Source organism: Coenobita brevimanus, chromosome 63 (assembly GCF_032717465.1).
Source record: "Coenobita brevimanus isolate Jiangsu-jjx chromosome 63, ASM3271746v2, whole genome shotgun sequence".
Lineage (NCBI taxonomy): Eukaryota > Metazoa > Arthropoda > Malacostraca > Decapoda > Coenobitidae > Coenobita > Coenobita brevimanus.
The window spans coordinates 31172276-31188560 of NC_137016.1; the positions used below are offsets into that span (position 1 = coordinate 31172276).

General features: G+C 41.1%; 1 protein-coding gene across 1 annotated transcript in view; it reads left to right on the plus strand.

Moving 5' to 3' along the window:
- The window catches only part of LOC145404407 (ionotropic receptor 21a-like), a 171746-nt gene that overhangs the window by 78922 nt on the left and 76539 nt on the right, over positions 1-16285 (plus strand). The window contains exons 6-7 of the mRNA XM_080275922.1: positions 1348-1607; positions 7638-7782. Of these exons, the coding sequence (XP_080132048.1) occupies positions 1348-1607; positions 7638-7782 (405 nt within the window). The remainder of the gene's footprint in view (positions 1-1347; positions 1608-7637; positions 7783-16285) is intronic.

Here is a 16285-nt window from a genome sequence, read left to right on the forward strand (position 1 = left end):
ATCATTTTTCTCTTCTTATTTTCGTCATTGTTTTGTAATGAAAGCATAATTACTTCTTGATTTTTTTTTTATTATTGGACTGTACTCATCACAGAATTAGGTCATTTCTCATCATAAGTATTGTTAGGCTTTACATATTGAATTTTTTCTTCTCTTCACATTTGCCAGTAGTGAGAAACATTACGAATGTTACGAATGAAGTTGTATTGTAGATAGCAATCTCTTATCAAGAAAATTGAAAATTCTTGGTGGAGGCTATTTACCAGTGCGGTTTTTACAGAGTTAAAGAGCGCGCAGCAAACATTAGATGTCACATCCTTGACGTTTTGTATTAATCCATCCCAATTCTTTCCCTGTATATTCTTTCCTACATTGTGTCCTTTAATATACATCCTTGACATAGTGTATTTTCCCTCCTGTCCCCTCTGCTTCATAGTACTCCTCCTTCCATCTTACCTCCCTACCCTGCGCTACTTAATATTGTACCCTCCTATTCCTGTGCTACTTAGTATTCCTCTCTCCGCCTTTCTTAGTATCCCTACTCATCCTGCTTAATATTTCTCTATCCTCCCTGCGTAGTGTTCCTCCCTCGTTACAGCTGGCTACTTAGTATTACTTCTCGTCGATACTGTGCTCCATTTCAGCCGCCACAAGTTTGACTTCCAGGATTTCCAATTTCCTGTTTTTCCTCTTTCAGTAATGGATCTCTCTCTCTCCCTCACTTTTCCTGTATGGTTCCTCCCTCATCTGACCTCCAGTGTTTTTCCTGCGTCTTTTTTCCTTTGTTATGTTTACTTCCAGACAATATTTTTCCTTCCTCATCATATATAATCACTTCCATCCTCCTCTGCAGTGCCCCTTTATCAACTCAAAAATCTCTCACTTACCCACAAAGCCCCATCTTTTCAACAGAAGGACTGGAGGTTAAGTGATATTAAATGAAGTCTGGGTCCCCTCTAATACCTCCTCTTTTCTTTCCCTAATATCCTCTATCAGCTCCAAGATGTCTCACTACGGCACCTCTCATAACCATTCTTTCCTCCAGTCCTTCCAGAGACAAACTAGTCGCTGGTATACTGTAGGTGAAATTATGTTACATGAAGTTTCCCTTCTTTGCAATACCTTCACCACCAATACAGTATATTTCTTCTCCCTCTTTAATGTCCCTCCTTCAGCTCAAAGTTCTCTCACTCTGCAGTCCACCAGGAAAGTGCATGGTCGGTATAGACGAAGCGATGTTACATGAGATCTTCCTCCATTATTTCTTCCGCCATCAAATTTCCAGAATCTCTTCGTTCCCTCGTATACTTAATATCTCTCTCCCTCTTTCCTCCAACCCTGCAACAGAAAAGCGAGTGGTTGGTATAGGCGAGGCAATGTTACGTGAGATCTCCCTCCGTCGCAACTTCACGTACGACCTTCAGGACATCCCGCCAGACGAGTACTGGGGCGAGCTGATCAATGGGTCTTGGGTTGGCATGTTGGGACAGGTGGTGCGGGGCGAGAAGGACTTTGTGATCAACGGCATGGCGGTGGTCAGAGATAGATACCTGGCCACAGACTTCACGGGGCCCTACTACAGCGACTCCTACAGTATAACCCTGAAGGTTAGAGTTCTGAACCCTCTCATAGTTTAAAACCCTTTGGTATATATACTGAAGCTAACTACAGACCTTTTAATTCAACCGATTGTTAGTCATAGAATCATTAGTATTAAATTTGTCACCATTAAGTCTCTGATGTTCGGGATAACTCTAATTCTTATTGCAGCAGACTGTTTAATTCAGCCGAGAGTAAGTCATAGCATCCTGCGAGTGTTGCTACTGTCGCCGTCAGTTTTCATGTGCTTGTCACGTCTCTGATATTTTATTCTAGTTAATACCTGATGATTTTGTTCTGCAGAGAGCAAGTCACAGGAGCTTGCGAGTATTAATTTGGTCCCTTAAACACAAAGACTTTTTTATATGCGTTCAGTCTCCAGACAATTTTATTCAATTTTGGAGAGATTTATCGAACGGGCGGTGTCAGATATTGCCTTCATTTAACATTTCACTGCGTGGAGGTTTTCTAGATTGAATAAAATAGTCTGTCGAAAACTAAAGCAAGATTAGTAAAACGTCCTCTGACTGAAGGGGTCAGTAAGTTGTAGGGAGGTGGAGATACAAAATGTTGGGATATCATCATCGTCGTCGTCGTCGTTGTCGTCGTCGTCAATCATTATTCATCAACCATCATCAATAATCGCTGTCGTCGTCGTCGTTGTCATCTGGACTTCTTTTTCTCTCACGACGATAGGGTGATAACTGCATGTATTGAATTAAAATAGTGTCAGTTTGCCTGCATAGTTGCGCCGCTGTACAGTCACTCGCGTAGAGATTATGAGATTTCACAAGTACATCCGCACAAAAATTTTTAGTCACTCTTACAGCACGTATCATTCTGAAACATGGATGAAGGTTTGTGATATAGGCTATAGGATATCTTGTTATTATAAGTGCAGCTTTTATCATTGGTAATTATTAGAACACACAGTTGCAAAAAGATTCACTTACTAGGTGGTATATTTTTTGAGGCACCACATTTATAGACTCATGTTTGTCTGCGGAAGTTGCTCATTTTCACAACCATCGTACCCAAATTTGCCGAATGATTTTTGTTCTGGTGTACAGTCAGCTTCAGAAATCCGGTTGCCTCTCGTGCCTCTTTTTACATTCTTCGATTCATATACTCGTACACTTGAATTTGACGTAGTGAGCTGAGAAGAAAGGTAACATCCATCTGTGGGTGACAGTATGCTTCTTTGTCCACTGCGTCATACTGAAACGTCTTGTGACTCCAGGGATCAGAGAGGCAGGAGAGGAGGAAGAACTCTTTTTCAGATGAGTGTACAGTACAATCAGGGCCATAAATTCCTCTACAGTTCAGCTGAGTCTGCTTCATACTCATGGCATGTTCAGTAATTTGCCTCATAACGCATAATATCATTATGAATCCAATGGGTAAAGTAAGTCTCTCAGCTTAAGAATATTAATCAACAGAGTAAAATTAAAAACAGAGAAGGTGAAATGGCTGGCCAATTTTTGTCCTCGATGAAGTTAAGTATTGTTGCATATGAACCATCTAGCGGTGGTAATGCAAATATTATCTTTAGTATTCATTCGTACCCCACAACAACACAAAAAGGGGCAATAAAGGTTGCTAGATAGTCTCAAGTACTGTACCACAGGAACAGATCCATCTGTTTTTGAGAATTTTGTTGATTTCCATTGCCATCTAACTCCATTGGTGCGATGGTTTTTTTTTTTTTTTTTTTTTTTTTTTTAACTGAAGTGTGTATAATCAGTGTCTAGAAGTGTATATCTTGACTGCAGTGCTCTCATGAAACAGGTAAGCTAATTATAACAAAACTTTGTTATACCAAAGCGTTATCTTTTCTTTAAGAGTGCTGTATTTAGAGCTGATGTGCATGTTTACTAAACTGCCATACCTTAATATTCGAATCAGCTTAGGAGGCCGTCGCGAACATTGTTGTCCGGACTGATATGGCACTTGTCCCCTTTCCTGAATATTATTCAACAATATACTTGTTTGACGGACTCAGAGTTTTACTATGCTCAATATTTTATGTGAATTTAGTGATTCCCAAGCGATTTATTCTGCTCATTGGAGCTAAATATCTCCGTTTATGTTTACTGATGCATATCGACAACAAAACGATATGAGCAACACACGAAAATATCAGAACGTAATATGCAAAATAAATAACAAAGGAAGAGGTACTCTTAATCTTATAATGTCACGCTGAATACGACCCAGTACCGTAGCTCATCAAGCAGAAGTTATCACGTGATGATGAAACAGAACTAACTATAAATGAAGCCCTGCAGCAGAATTATTTAAAGCCCGAGGCACTGCAATATTGCAATACATGTTGTGAGCGGGAACTTCCTAACCAATTTGTGGAGACTTGACATTTATGAAAAAAACATGTGCAGATCATTTATAAAAGCTTAAATTGGATAATTATACTATGATCATCCTCTTTCTCTCTCTCTTTCTCTCTCTCTCTCTCTCTCTCTCTCTCTCTCTCTCTCTCTCTATATATATATATATATGCAAAATAACCACAGGAGAAATGCAAGGAGCGACCATGAATACTTTCGTATATTATATCTTCAGACATAAGGCATTAATAATGTCGGCAGGAGATGCTAAGCATAAGAAGACATCCCCAGGTTTAGAGGGGTGATATTATTTTGTTGGTTTGCTTTGCTTTAATATCGACCTAGACATAAGAAACATGAACAAAATGCGAATGTGATGTATACAGGATTGGTAAGGAGGTGGTACAGAGCCTCTCAAGCTGACAAGAATTGTGTGTGTGTGTGTGTGTGTGTGTGTGTGTGTGTGTGTGTGTGTGTGTGTGTGTGTGTGTGTGTGTGTGTGTGTGTGTGTGTGTGTGTGTGTGTGTGTGTGTGTGTGTGTGTGTGTGTGTGTGTGTGTGTGTGTGTGTGTGTGTGTGTGTGTGTGTGTGTGTGTGTGTGTGTGTGTGTGTGTGTGTGTGTGTGTGTGTGTGTGTGTGTGTGTGTGTGTGTGTGTGTGTGTGTGTGTGTGTGTGTGTGTGTGTGTGTGTGTGTGTGTGTGTGTGTGTGTGTGTGTGTGTGTGTGTGTGTGTGTGTGTGTGTGTGTGTGTGTGTGTGTGTGTGTGTGTGTGTGTGTGTGTGTGTGTGTGTGTGTGTGTGTGTGTGTGTGTGTGTGTGTGTGTGTGTGTGTGTGTGTGTGTGTGTGTGTGTGTGTGTGTGTGTGTGTGTGTGTGTGTGTGTGTGTGTGTGTGTGTGTGTGTGTGTGTGTGTGTGTGTGTGTGTGTGTGTGTGTGTGTGTGTGTGTGTGTGTGTGTGTGTGTGTGTGTGTGTGTGTGTGTGTGTGTGTGTGGTCTCTTTCTGCGTCCGTGTCCGTGTTCGTGTCCGGGTGTTTGCAAGGCCTAATGACTTATGCCAACGTAATGAGATCTGATTTTTTTTCTCTGCCTGATTAATAAAATCCACTAATGACTCTTGAAGTTTTAATTGCACTCATAAACGAAGAGGCGAAATAGTTGTTAAAATGGAGTCCTTGTTGCTATTATTGGTGTGATGGGATATTATGGTACTGAGGCATTAATGGCGAGATAATGAGAAAGGCGTTCGTTGGATCAGAGTGGATGGTGATTGGAAGGGTATTTTTCCGACATTGGAATTACACAGACTGATGGTGGTGGTGGTGGTGGTGGTGATAGGAGGGAGGGGTTGTGATGATGGTGATAATGTTGGTAATAATGATAGTTTTGATGATGATAGTGGTGCTGATGACGACTAATGATGATGCTGATATATATGCTGGTTATGTTGATGATGATGATGATGATGATGAAAAATTTTTATTGCTGTTATTTCTTTTAAATCTAATGGGACCTGGTGTTGGGAAATTGCTGTCTGACGCTTTTTTTTTTCTTTCTTTTTCGAACTTAAGTAAGACGCGAATCAAATCAAGCTTTTATCAATAATTGAGAGAAACAGTGCTCACTTGGAAACCTCGAGAGAAAGAGAGAGAGAGAGAGAGAGAGAGAGAGGGGGGGGGGAAAGTCACCGGCAATCAGGTCCTCCCACGCTGACTGTGGTCAATAGCCCATGACGTCATACCGCTCTGACGTCCTTTTCTGACGTCATTCCCTCAAATTTCATATTGTCTGAAGTAATTCACTACTTTTCTGGGCTGTGAGGCGCTGACGAGGTGCCTACGCGTAATGGTGCTATGTACGTTAGGTGTAGCAGCTGCTGCATCCATCCCGAAGATAAACCTCGTATTTCCCTGCACCTCGCCGTGGGAAGAAGCCTGGTCCGACCTCTGCTAGGTGCTGTCTGCCAGAAGGGGACGCCAGATTCCTACACGATATACTGTATTGTACTGTACTGTACCAGTACAGCATACTTGGGTTAATCAATAGCAAGAAATGGTGTGTGACATCATCTGCTATTTTGAATGAATTGTGGCTTCCTTCGCAGCTGGTCTGGCCTTTGATGTCACATATTTCCCGTTTGTAACAGACATCGTTAACTTCCGATTGGCGTGTGACATCAGTCGTTTTCCAGTGACCTGTGACTTTTTTATTACTGTCAGAGGTCATTCTGTCACTTTCCCCACACTACTAACCAGTCCCTGTCGTTACCTTCTCCACTGAGGACATTCACTCCTTCAGACATACCACTGTACTTTGATGTCACATGCATAGTCCTTCACTTCAATTGCCTCACAGTCTAACCTCATCCTTGTCGTTTTTATTGTTGTTGTTGTTGTGCCACTTAAGCTCATTTGAACGAGAACCGCTGAACTGCACTCTGAAATTGCTCTTTTCCTGCAATACATCATCCTTTCTGGGGGGATGGTGAGGAAGTTGAAGGATTTTTGTGTAACTGGTCAGTGGGGTCACATGCTAATATCTTGCCTCCACAAGAATGCAGTCCTCACCAACATCAGCCTCATTCTTGCCTGGTACCGACGTGAGTAAAGATAGTCGCTTATATTGATCATATATTTTGATGTTATACTGCCTCTAAATTGATATGAATTGTCAAAGAATGCTGATGTCAGGTTGGTCCTTAATGTCACACACAAATCACTACTGGCATTGGACATCACACTTACTCTTATCACACTTGATAATAGGTACGATATAATGGCTTCAGTACTGCTGCCACAACACCGTTTAAGGACAAGTCTGATTCGGGAGGACTTTTCGTCTTAGTCGGTGACCAGTTGTACAGGGTGGCTCTTATGTTGTGCTCTCCTGTCTTGTGTGTTCCAGAGACGGCTTAATCTGCTGTTGTGAGGAACGCATACATATTAGCTGCTTCATGAAATAACATGCTATCAGTGGACGTAAGAAGAAGGCATGAGAAGAGTTTAGTACAAGAAAAATTATGTAGGGTCCCCTATGGTAACGTTGAGCCGTCCCCAAAACACGTGAGAATGAGGACGCGAAATTTTAGGACCAGCCTATATAATCGTTTCTCATGGCCAGATTTGAAATGGTCATGTTTTTTAAATGCCTCTCGTTGGTTAGGACCTAGTTGAAGAAATCTGGTTTTTCATGTAAGTATAAGATCTTCCTCCACCTTTATCAATTCCTCCTTAATGTAAGCCTCTTCTTCGTAAATAAACTATCTATTTTTAGTGACATCTGGGTCTGAAAAGTCAAGGATTTCAAACTGCATCATTTAAATTAGTTTCAGACAAGATAATCAGGTTTTGTTATTGTAAGAGAAAGCACAGAATGGTATCGGGTAACTCCCGGTCATGTGTTTCATACTATACTGCTTTAGTTCGTAGCGTAAGAGGTAATATGTTTTTACTGAAAAGGAAAACAGTACATTATTGGAAAACTCTGGGTCCAATGTTGCAAGATATAAAGTGCTGGGAGAGTAACGAAGCTGCTAGCAAAAAGTCTTTCTCTCTCTCTCTCTCTCTCTCTCTCTCTCTCTCTCTCTGTTCTCTAGTTTCGTTTTTTTCTCTCTCTCTTACCGTATCTTGTCTTTTCTTTTCTTCCATTTCCACCACCCACCAAGGATCTCATACACACACTCCTGCCCTTCTTCCTCCAGATCCCGCCGCCCTTCCCCCGCTGGTTGTCCGTGGTGTACCCCTTCGGCAGGTGGGTGTGGAGGGCTGTGGTGGGGGCACTGGTTCTCCTATCTCTCGTCTTCCACGCCTTGGTGCAGGGAGATTCCACACGTATCTACAACACCAGTGAGTTTGCTTGTGTTTGTGTGTGTGGGCAAAGTTGAGATTTTTTTTTTTCAATAGCTAGGTATTTTAGCGAATTTTTAGTAATGGATTTTATGGCTGATTTAGCTTCACTCTTTCTTGTCATCTACTCATTAATTCAGGTACACTTCATTCACATGTACAACACCAACAAGCTTCACCGGATTAAAATGGTTAACACCTTTGGTACAGTACGGGAGGTCCCATAAGATGCATAGTTAATGTCGTCTGGAGATACATACATACATACGTCCATACATACATACATACATAAGCTTCATAATGCTGAAGCTGAAAACAGTCACTTACATAAGGTCGTGGTGTTGAGGTGCAATCAAGTTTCGCCGGACACTTTGTTGACAGTTCTCTTCTTTTTCTCTCTTCCTTTTTCCTTGTGTCTGGACCGTACCCACGCGAGTTATAGCAGTATAAAAGGAAAACGATGGTGCTGATTGAATCTGTTCTAGTCTCCCTTTCTTGAACCTGTTTTTATTGAATTATTTCTTTACCTTTGTCCATTTTTCCAAACTGTTTGCATCATTTTATACCAGCATCCTACCAGTTTCATTTTTCTTACTATTTTTAATGACTATCCATTTTCCCGTCGTTTGCGTCATCCAATACCTACCACCTTCATTACTGTCAGTGCAGAGGATTCAACTCGGGATGGTTTGAAGTGAATTGACAGGTTTTTACTTTGTTCAGTTTATATCTCTTTGTCAATGTTTCCTGTTTCTAATCTGCTCAGTGTTTTATTTTTCTTTTTTTTTATGCCCGTCTTTTTTTTTCTAATTTTCTCCAGTAAAAATGTACGTCTTTCTTCCACGTGTTTCTTGTGCCATTAGGCCTAATGCTGTTCTGCCAGTATTCATTTTTCATCTCCCCCGTTTTTATAAAGATGAGAGAGAGAGAGAGAGATTATACAAGTGTGCAAGCAGTAAGGAGATGGAATATTAGGAGGTGAAAATAGACAGAGTGAAGAGATTAGGAGTTGGAGTCGTGGAAGAGAAGACAGTGAGATGGAAAGGGGGAGGTGAAAAGAGGAAGACGCGTGAAATTGAGACCACATATAGCAGAAGATAGTGGTATAACTAAAGAGCCTTAGGTGAAGATAGGATGATGGATGACAAAGAGAACAGAGACTGAAAAGACTGTGGGTGAAAGAGAGGAATCTGTGTGAAAGAGGGATGAGTAAGGGCTGTAAGAATAGGGATACAGAAAGAGAGAACAAGTACAAAAGTAGCCTACTGTATAAATGAGGCCCGTAAAGTGAGTCATCGCCCGAAAAACTTTAGGAAGCGACTGATGGACCGGGCCGATCCAAGAGATGTTCCTGGATCAACAGACAGAAAAAGAGATAAGAGAGACGTTGATAGAATGGCCAGAAGAAGAGAGGTGTGAGAGAGAAGAGGGTGGGAGAATGGAAGACCAGGTAAAGAAAAGGTAAGAAGAATGAGAAGGATGACCGTGAGACTGGGATTGTGAGAAAAGGGGATTACTGAGGACGAGGAAGAAAAGAGGGGAATGTGAGATGGAAAGGAGTGGTGGATGAAAAGCTAGGGGATGAAGACAAAGAAGATGGAGGCAAAGGCAGGGAGATGAGACTGAAGAGAAAGTTTTGACTCAAAGAAAACGAGAAGAAAAGGCGGATGGAATACTAAGGAGAGAGGAAGGGGTAAAAGAGGAGGAAGGAGAGAAGCTGACAGTGAAAGTAAATAAGAGAGTTAGGGATAAAGAAGGAGGAACGTGAGAGTAAATGCAGCTGGATCTTGAAAGACTAGTGGGTGAAGAGGCAGAGAGAGGTAGAGGGATACTTGTTAAAATGGAGGGGGCGAAATAAGGAACTAAACGATAGATAAGAGGACTATGAGAGATAAGGAGCAGACGATGGACGATAAGGGAATGGAGGGGGTAAGTGTGGGAAGAGGGATGACAGAGAGAGTGGAAGGAATTATGCGACTAGGAGCTGGGGACTGTGAATAGGAAAGGAGGTGTTGATAAAAACCTAAGAAAAGAGGGGGAGTAGGTAAAAGAAGAATCAGGGATGAGAGTGTGAGAGGTAGGGAGTATTCAGGGGACAGGAAAGAGAAAATGTGAGAGGCTAAAAAAGGAGAATGAACTATAGGAAGGAGAGGGCAAAAAGCGTGAGAGGAATGAGAGCGGGAGGGTGAAAGAAGGGATTACTGGGGGAACAGTAGAGGGTTAGAGGGGTATGTTGTGGGAACTGATGACCGAGGACAGAGGAGGAGGCAAGAAGAAGAATAATGACTGTTAACATGAGGGAGTAAAATTGGAAAAGGGAATTTTAAGGAAGAAGAGGATGAGATAGAAAAGGAGTAGAGGGATGGGAAACAAGGAGAGAGAGAAGACAAGATGTGGAAGGGGAAGTGAGAGTGGGATAGTGAAGGATGAGCCTAGAGGAACAGAAGGGGAATATGAGTGACAGGATCTGCTCCGTGTGTGTGTGTGTGTGTGTGTGTGTGTGTGTGTGTGTGTGTGTGTGTGTGTGTGTGTGTGTGTGTGTGACTTTTTTTTTTACTATATCCGATTCTGCGAATGCACTACTGTAGACAGGCCGTTCCCAGAAGTCCAACAGCCCATTTAACGGTCACAGATGTTCGCACGTCACAGAGTCGGTACTAGTACCGATCATCCATATTAAGTAGGCACCATGTTAGAGCTACCTCGTACTTGCATGATGTGATGTCTTAACTCACTCATTCATCCGGGGCGGGCGCTACGGCGGCGCTTAGCCTGGCTCACCCTCAGACTCCAGTCACTAAAGGTTACACCTTGCAAGTCTCCAGACAACAACTCATCCTGTCAAACGTGTTTATAGTGTCTGTTGTTGGCTGGATTTTATAAATTCTGCCGATATGCACAAGGGCATCCCTAAGGCTTCCCAAAAGTCTAAAAAAAAGGTGTACAGAGAAACCCAACGTTCTTTCTATTAAATATTTCTTAGTGGACTGCACCTACAAGATGTATGAAGCCGCAGTCATAATCAAGCATCGTCCCATGAAATGAGGCTTATTAGTGACGTGGGAACTGAAACGTTTTTTAAATATGCTATGTAATAGTTGGTTAGGTATTCATGAGCCAGTGCTTTGTCACTCCCTTTCAGATCATTTGCCAACTGGATGCACACGCTAGTCTGATATGGTATGGAAACCGCAGTCAGGAAAGCAAAATTAATCTTTTTAGTCCCCTCGCGCGGAGTGATTAATATATGTGTATATATAATAATGAAAGTTTCTGGCGCTCTAACTGAGAATCGAACCCTTAACTTTTAGATAGAAGTCAGGCACCGTTATCGCTACACCCTGGCGTGATAATAGCCATGCCACCTAATTTCTATGAAGAACCAGGGTAATCCGTCATGGGAGGACATTTTTCAATCCCAACCCACATGATTACATATGTTTCAGAGTCATCAGGATTTTTGCCTAGCCTCAAGCAACTCGGCAAGTGACACAGCAGTCTTCATCTGTTCCATCCAGGAAAAGAGCTTTCAAGAGAAACACACATTACATGTTGCACTAAGAGAGGTTGCACTAAAACAACTAGACACAATTCAGAACAAAGCTGTTGGAATTAATAAGAACCCTGCTATTACAAATAAACTATCTACCCAACAAGTAAGAAGGAATGTTGCCTCCTTTGCATCATTTTACAGATACTTTTATGGCAAATGCTAAGACTAAGTTCCGTCCATTGTGCCACCTCTCCAAGTCTTCCCTCGTGCAACACGGGCATCTGGTAGCGCTCATGACTGAAATATTACACAGCCATATTGCAGAACTTCTGCCTATCAGAATTCGTTTATTCCTCGAATTGCATCTCTCTCGAACTCGCTTCCCCAGAGTGGTTTCCCCCAAAACTTCAACCAAAAGCTATTCAAGTCCAACTGTTGCAGATTCTTTATGAATGGAGGGCGCCAGCAATCTGTTGTATAGATTATTTTTTTTTATTCACTTGTTTTTGCTTCCTCTGTTCTGTTATTAAAAAAAAAAAAAAAAAAAGGGGGGGTGGGAGGCGTACATACGTGGGAAGTTTTTGACGCTCTAGCCGGGAATCGAACACGATCCTCTAGATAGAAACCAGGCACGGATATCTTTATACAGCGGCACGATAAAGGCCAAGCCACCTGAATTCTATGAAGTACCAGATAAATCCAGAATGGAAGGATAATTTTCAGCCAGAACAAGATCGTTAAAATCTTTCCGCATGTGTTATAGCTCACAAAAGTATCGGTGCGCAGGGGTTGCGATGCCTGCCGAAAACATTCGAACAACTGCTGATGTTTTCCAAGATCTCATTGTGTATGAACAATGTCTGTTTATGTAAACGTGGTATTTGCTGTATGTTTGCAAGAGGATCTTGCTAGTTGGTGATATATGACACCTCCCTACGTGAGGGCTACCAACGTGTGATCTTCGTTCTGTGGTCCCGAATGTGTCATGCGTATTGTGTTCCTATACTTTTGTGACTCATAGTTCACACGTGTATATATATATATATATATATATATATATATATATATATATATATATATATATATATATATATATATATATATATATATATATATATATATATATACATATATATATATATATATATATATATATATATATTTATATAGATAGATAGATAGATATTATATATATATATTAATAACAGGACATAGAAAGGAAAAACAAATAAATAAAAAAACTAATCCATACACCAGATTACTGGTGTCCTCTCTTCATAAAGTATCTGTAACACTTAGACTTGAACAGCTCTAGGTTGAAGTTTTGAAAGAAACAACTTTGGGAAGCGAGTTCCAGAGAGATGCAGTTCGGAGAATGAAAGACTTCTGATAAGCAGAGGTTCTGCAATATGGCTGAGTGACATTCCAGTCATGAGCACTACCAGATGCCCGTGTAGCACGAGGGAAGGCATGGAGAGGTGGCACAATGGACGCAACTTCGTGTGAGCATTTGCTATAGGAATATCTGTAAAATAATGCAAGGGAGGCAAGATTCCTTCTTACTTGTAGGGGAGGTAGTTTATTAGGAATAGCAGGATTAATAATAATTCTAAGAGCTTTGTTCTGAATTTTGTCTAGTTGTTTTAATGCAACCTCTCCACATCCATTCCACAAGGGTGAGCAGTATTCAAGCTGAGAGCGCACATGACTCTTATAAATTATAATCAACTGCTCGTCAGTGATGAAGTTACGGACTCTGTACAATAATCCAAGTTTTTTTGAGGCGGTTTTAGCAAGTAATCTGACATGAGAGGTCCAGCTGAGGGCATTGTTAAGTGAGACACCGAGAATTTCAATACTTTTGGAGATGGGAATATTTATAGCATTGAAGGTAATATACGAATCTGGCAATACCTGTCTATTAGTAAATTGTATGTATTTAGTTTTACTAGCATTAAATGAGACAAGGTTGTTTTGTCCCCATTCACTGATTGTAGGTAAGTCTTGATTTATGGAGATGGCTGTACTAAGTTGAGAAAGATATCAGACTTTGTAAATGGGTGTCTAAGTGTGAATGAACTATGAAGTGATGAGTCATTTGCATATGAATGGATGGGATTGTGGGTGACAGATAAGAGATCATTAATATGAACCAGGAACAGGGTTGGCGCAAGAACTGATCCCTGCAGCACGCCAGCGTTAATTGAGTGCAAATTGGAATATACATCATCTACTTTTACTCTTATTTTTCTGTCGCTGAGATATGAGCAAAGCGAAGGGACAATAGACTTTAGTTCATAGCAAGGGAGTTTAGACAACAGGGAACGGTGTCATACTCTGTCGAAAGCTCAAGAAATATCAAGGGCTACTGCATGAGTTTCTCCATGTAGGTCGATTGATTGATGGATGGTATGAGTCAGGAGATTGAGTATGACAATGGTGGATCTTTCCTGGCGAAAACCATATTGTCTATCACTAATTAAGGTGTTGGATTCAAGATATTAACTATGTGCTTATTAATTAAAGTTTCAAATACCTTGCCAAGAGAAGAAGTGACAGCTATTGGTCTGTAATCAGAGGGGTCAGAGAAACTTCCTTTCTTTGGAATAGGGTGGATATTGGCTTCTTTCCATGAATTAGGGAATGAAGAAGTACGTATGCATAGTCTGAATAATTTAGCAAGAACGGAGGGAAGTTCTGGGAAACACGTTTCAATTGGCGGAATTCCATCTGAGCCTGGAGCTTCGTTTGTAGGTAAACTGTCTAGGATGGATTTTACGTATCTTGTCTGTATTTTAAGTGGAACAATTTCGGGAGAGTCAAGTTCTAGTGCTGGGACGTTCCGGCTGGCTTCCTCTATGGTAGAATTTCTGGCAAATGTACTGGCAAAGATATCTGCATTCCCAAGCGGGTCATTTGTAATGTTGGCATCTGAAGATTTACATGCTTGTACTGTATATGTACATATATACAGTATACAGTATACATATATGCACACACACACACACACACACACACACACACACACACATATATCTATCTATCTATCTATCATATATATATATATATATATATATATATATATATATATATATATATATATATATATATATATATATATATATATATACTTACTTACAAGTACCCTCGCGTCCAACACGGTAATATTGTCATGCATGGGTCCCGTGTTGGACCAAAAACTTGTTGGACAAACAATAGAGCTTATGGGGAAAAATGAATTATGTCAGCAACCCTAGGAAAAGTCACCCTAAATACCTACAATATACTTATACACATATTGGTGCTACTGTAATTATAATAAATGGTACTGTGCTATGAATGATAACTAACCTTTTAGGATAGTATTGGTGGGCTTGCTGGGAATGGAAGGTGGTATCCAAGGCTGCAGGTAGTCCTACTGGGTCCCCGGAGGATGGCTGCTGGCGTCACTAGCGGGTAATGGCTGCTGCTCCTCCTCAACCTCCCTCATAAATCCTTCGAAATCACACTCAGAATCATTATCTTCGTCCACAGCCATGTTAGGTCCTGCTTCTGCCTGTCCTAGCACTCTGTAAGCCTTCACTGCTGCCAGAATCTTGTCATGTTTTTTTTTATTATGGTCCTCACGTTGGCTTCATTCATGTCGTAGGCCTTGGCAATGTCCACTTTCCTCTCCCCTTTCTTCTTCCTCTTGATGCTTTCTAGCATGGTGGCCTGAGGGAGGTGCCGCCGCTTCTCGGGGTTCTCAGAAGGCTTCCTAGGCATCGTGAGCAGGGTAAAATGCAGTAACAAGGGCAGAAAATGCAGCAAGAAAAAAGCACCTTCCAATGCTAATTATGCGACTGAGAGGCGCTGTGACGGGAGAAATTTAAACAAAACATCACGTGAGAGGAGAAGCGTTTTTAATTGGGCGACATCACGATCACCACACGATAGTGGGCGGGGGAGGCTACTTGATCGGAAGTTTTTATTGGCTGTCAGCATCACGGGAACGTCCAGTATGACCGTGTTGGACCAGGGGTGATCGTGCTAGAGGCGAACTCTGCGGATTTCGCCCACTTCTCAGAGCTCATTCCGTGTTATGCTAATGCACCCGTGTTACAGTAATTAAACCGAATTAATTCTGACTAGTTATTGCTCTCCGTGCTGGACACGAATCGTGCTGGACAAACGCTTGTTGGACGCGAGGGTACTTTATATATATATATATATATATATATATATATATATATATATATATATATATATATATGTGTGTGTGTGTGTGTGTGTGTGTGTGTGTGTGTTTTGTGTATATATATGTATATGTAAATATTTTGCATTTATATATTGTGTTTGTGTGTGTATGTGTATGTGCTTGCGTGCATGAGTGCGTGCCCGTGAGCTTGTGCGCCTGTAGCTGGATGAAAGGACAAAGTAATGAATAATTTTCAAACGTCTGATGCTGTGTTCTTGTAGGGTGAGAGCTTTTGCGCCAGTTATTACTATTTCTTACTTTTCCCGAATGATAGGGGTCAAGATAGGAGACACCCGTCGTTCTGAAGAACTTAAAACGAATACGGATATCCCAGCTGCAAGTTTCAGAATACCTGCAGGCGGAGCTTATTGTTCACCTTTTGACCCGATTTGCTGGATCGCCTCTTCGTTTTGGCGTCGTATGTAACCACTTCGTTATGGATTTATAATAATTTGTTGTTCATGTTTAGTACCAGGGACAACTTCCCTGTGTAGTAGTTTGTGAAGTACTCTCTCCACATTTTATTTCTATTCCTCCCTCTCACTGTTTCAGAAATGCCCGCACAGGAGTTTCCTTACACATGCCTAACCTTTTTAAGTTGACCGTTGTTCATTAGAGGAGTAAACTTTAAAAAATATATATATATATGGCGGTCATTGCTGTCCCTGAACTGAGTAAAATATTTTGGTTGAACTCAATATATTACCCAAGTTACCTATTTTTTTTTTTAATTCAATTTTTATTCTTTCTGCTACCATGCAATTTTCTGAGCT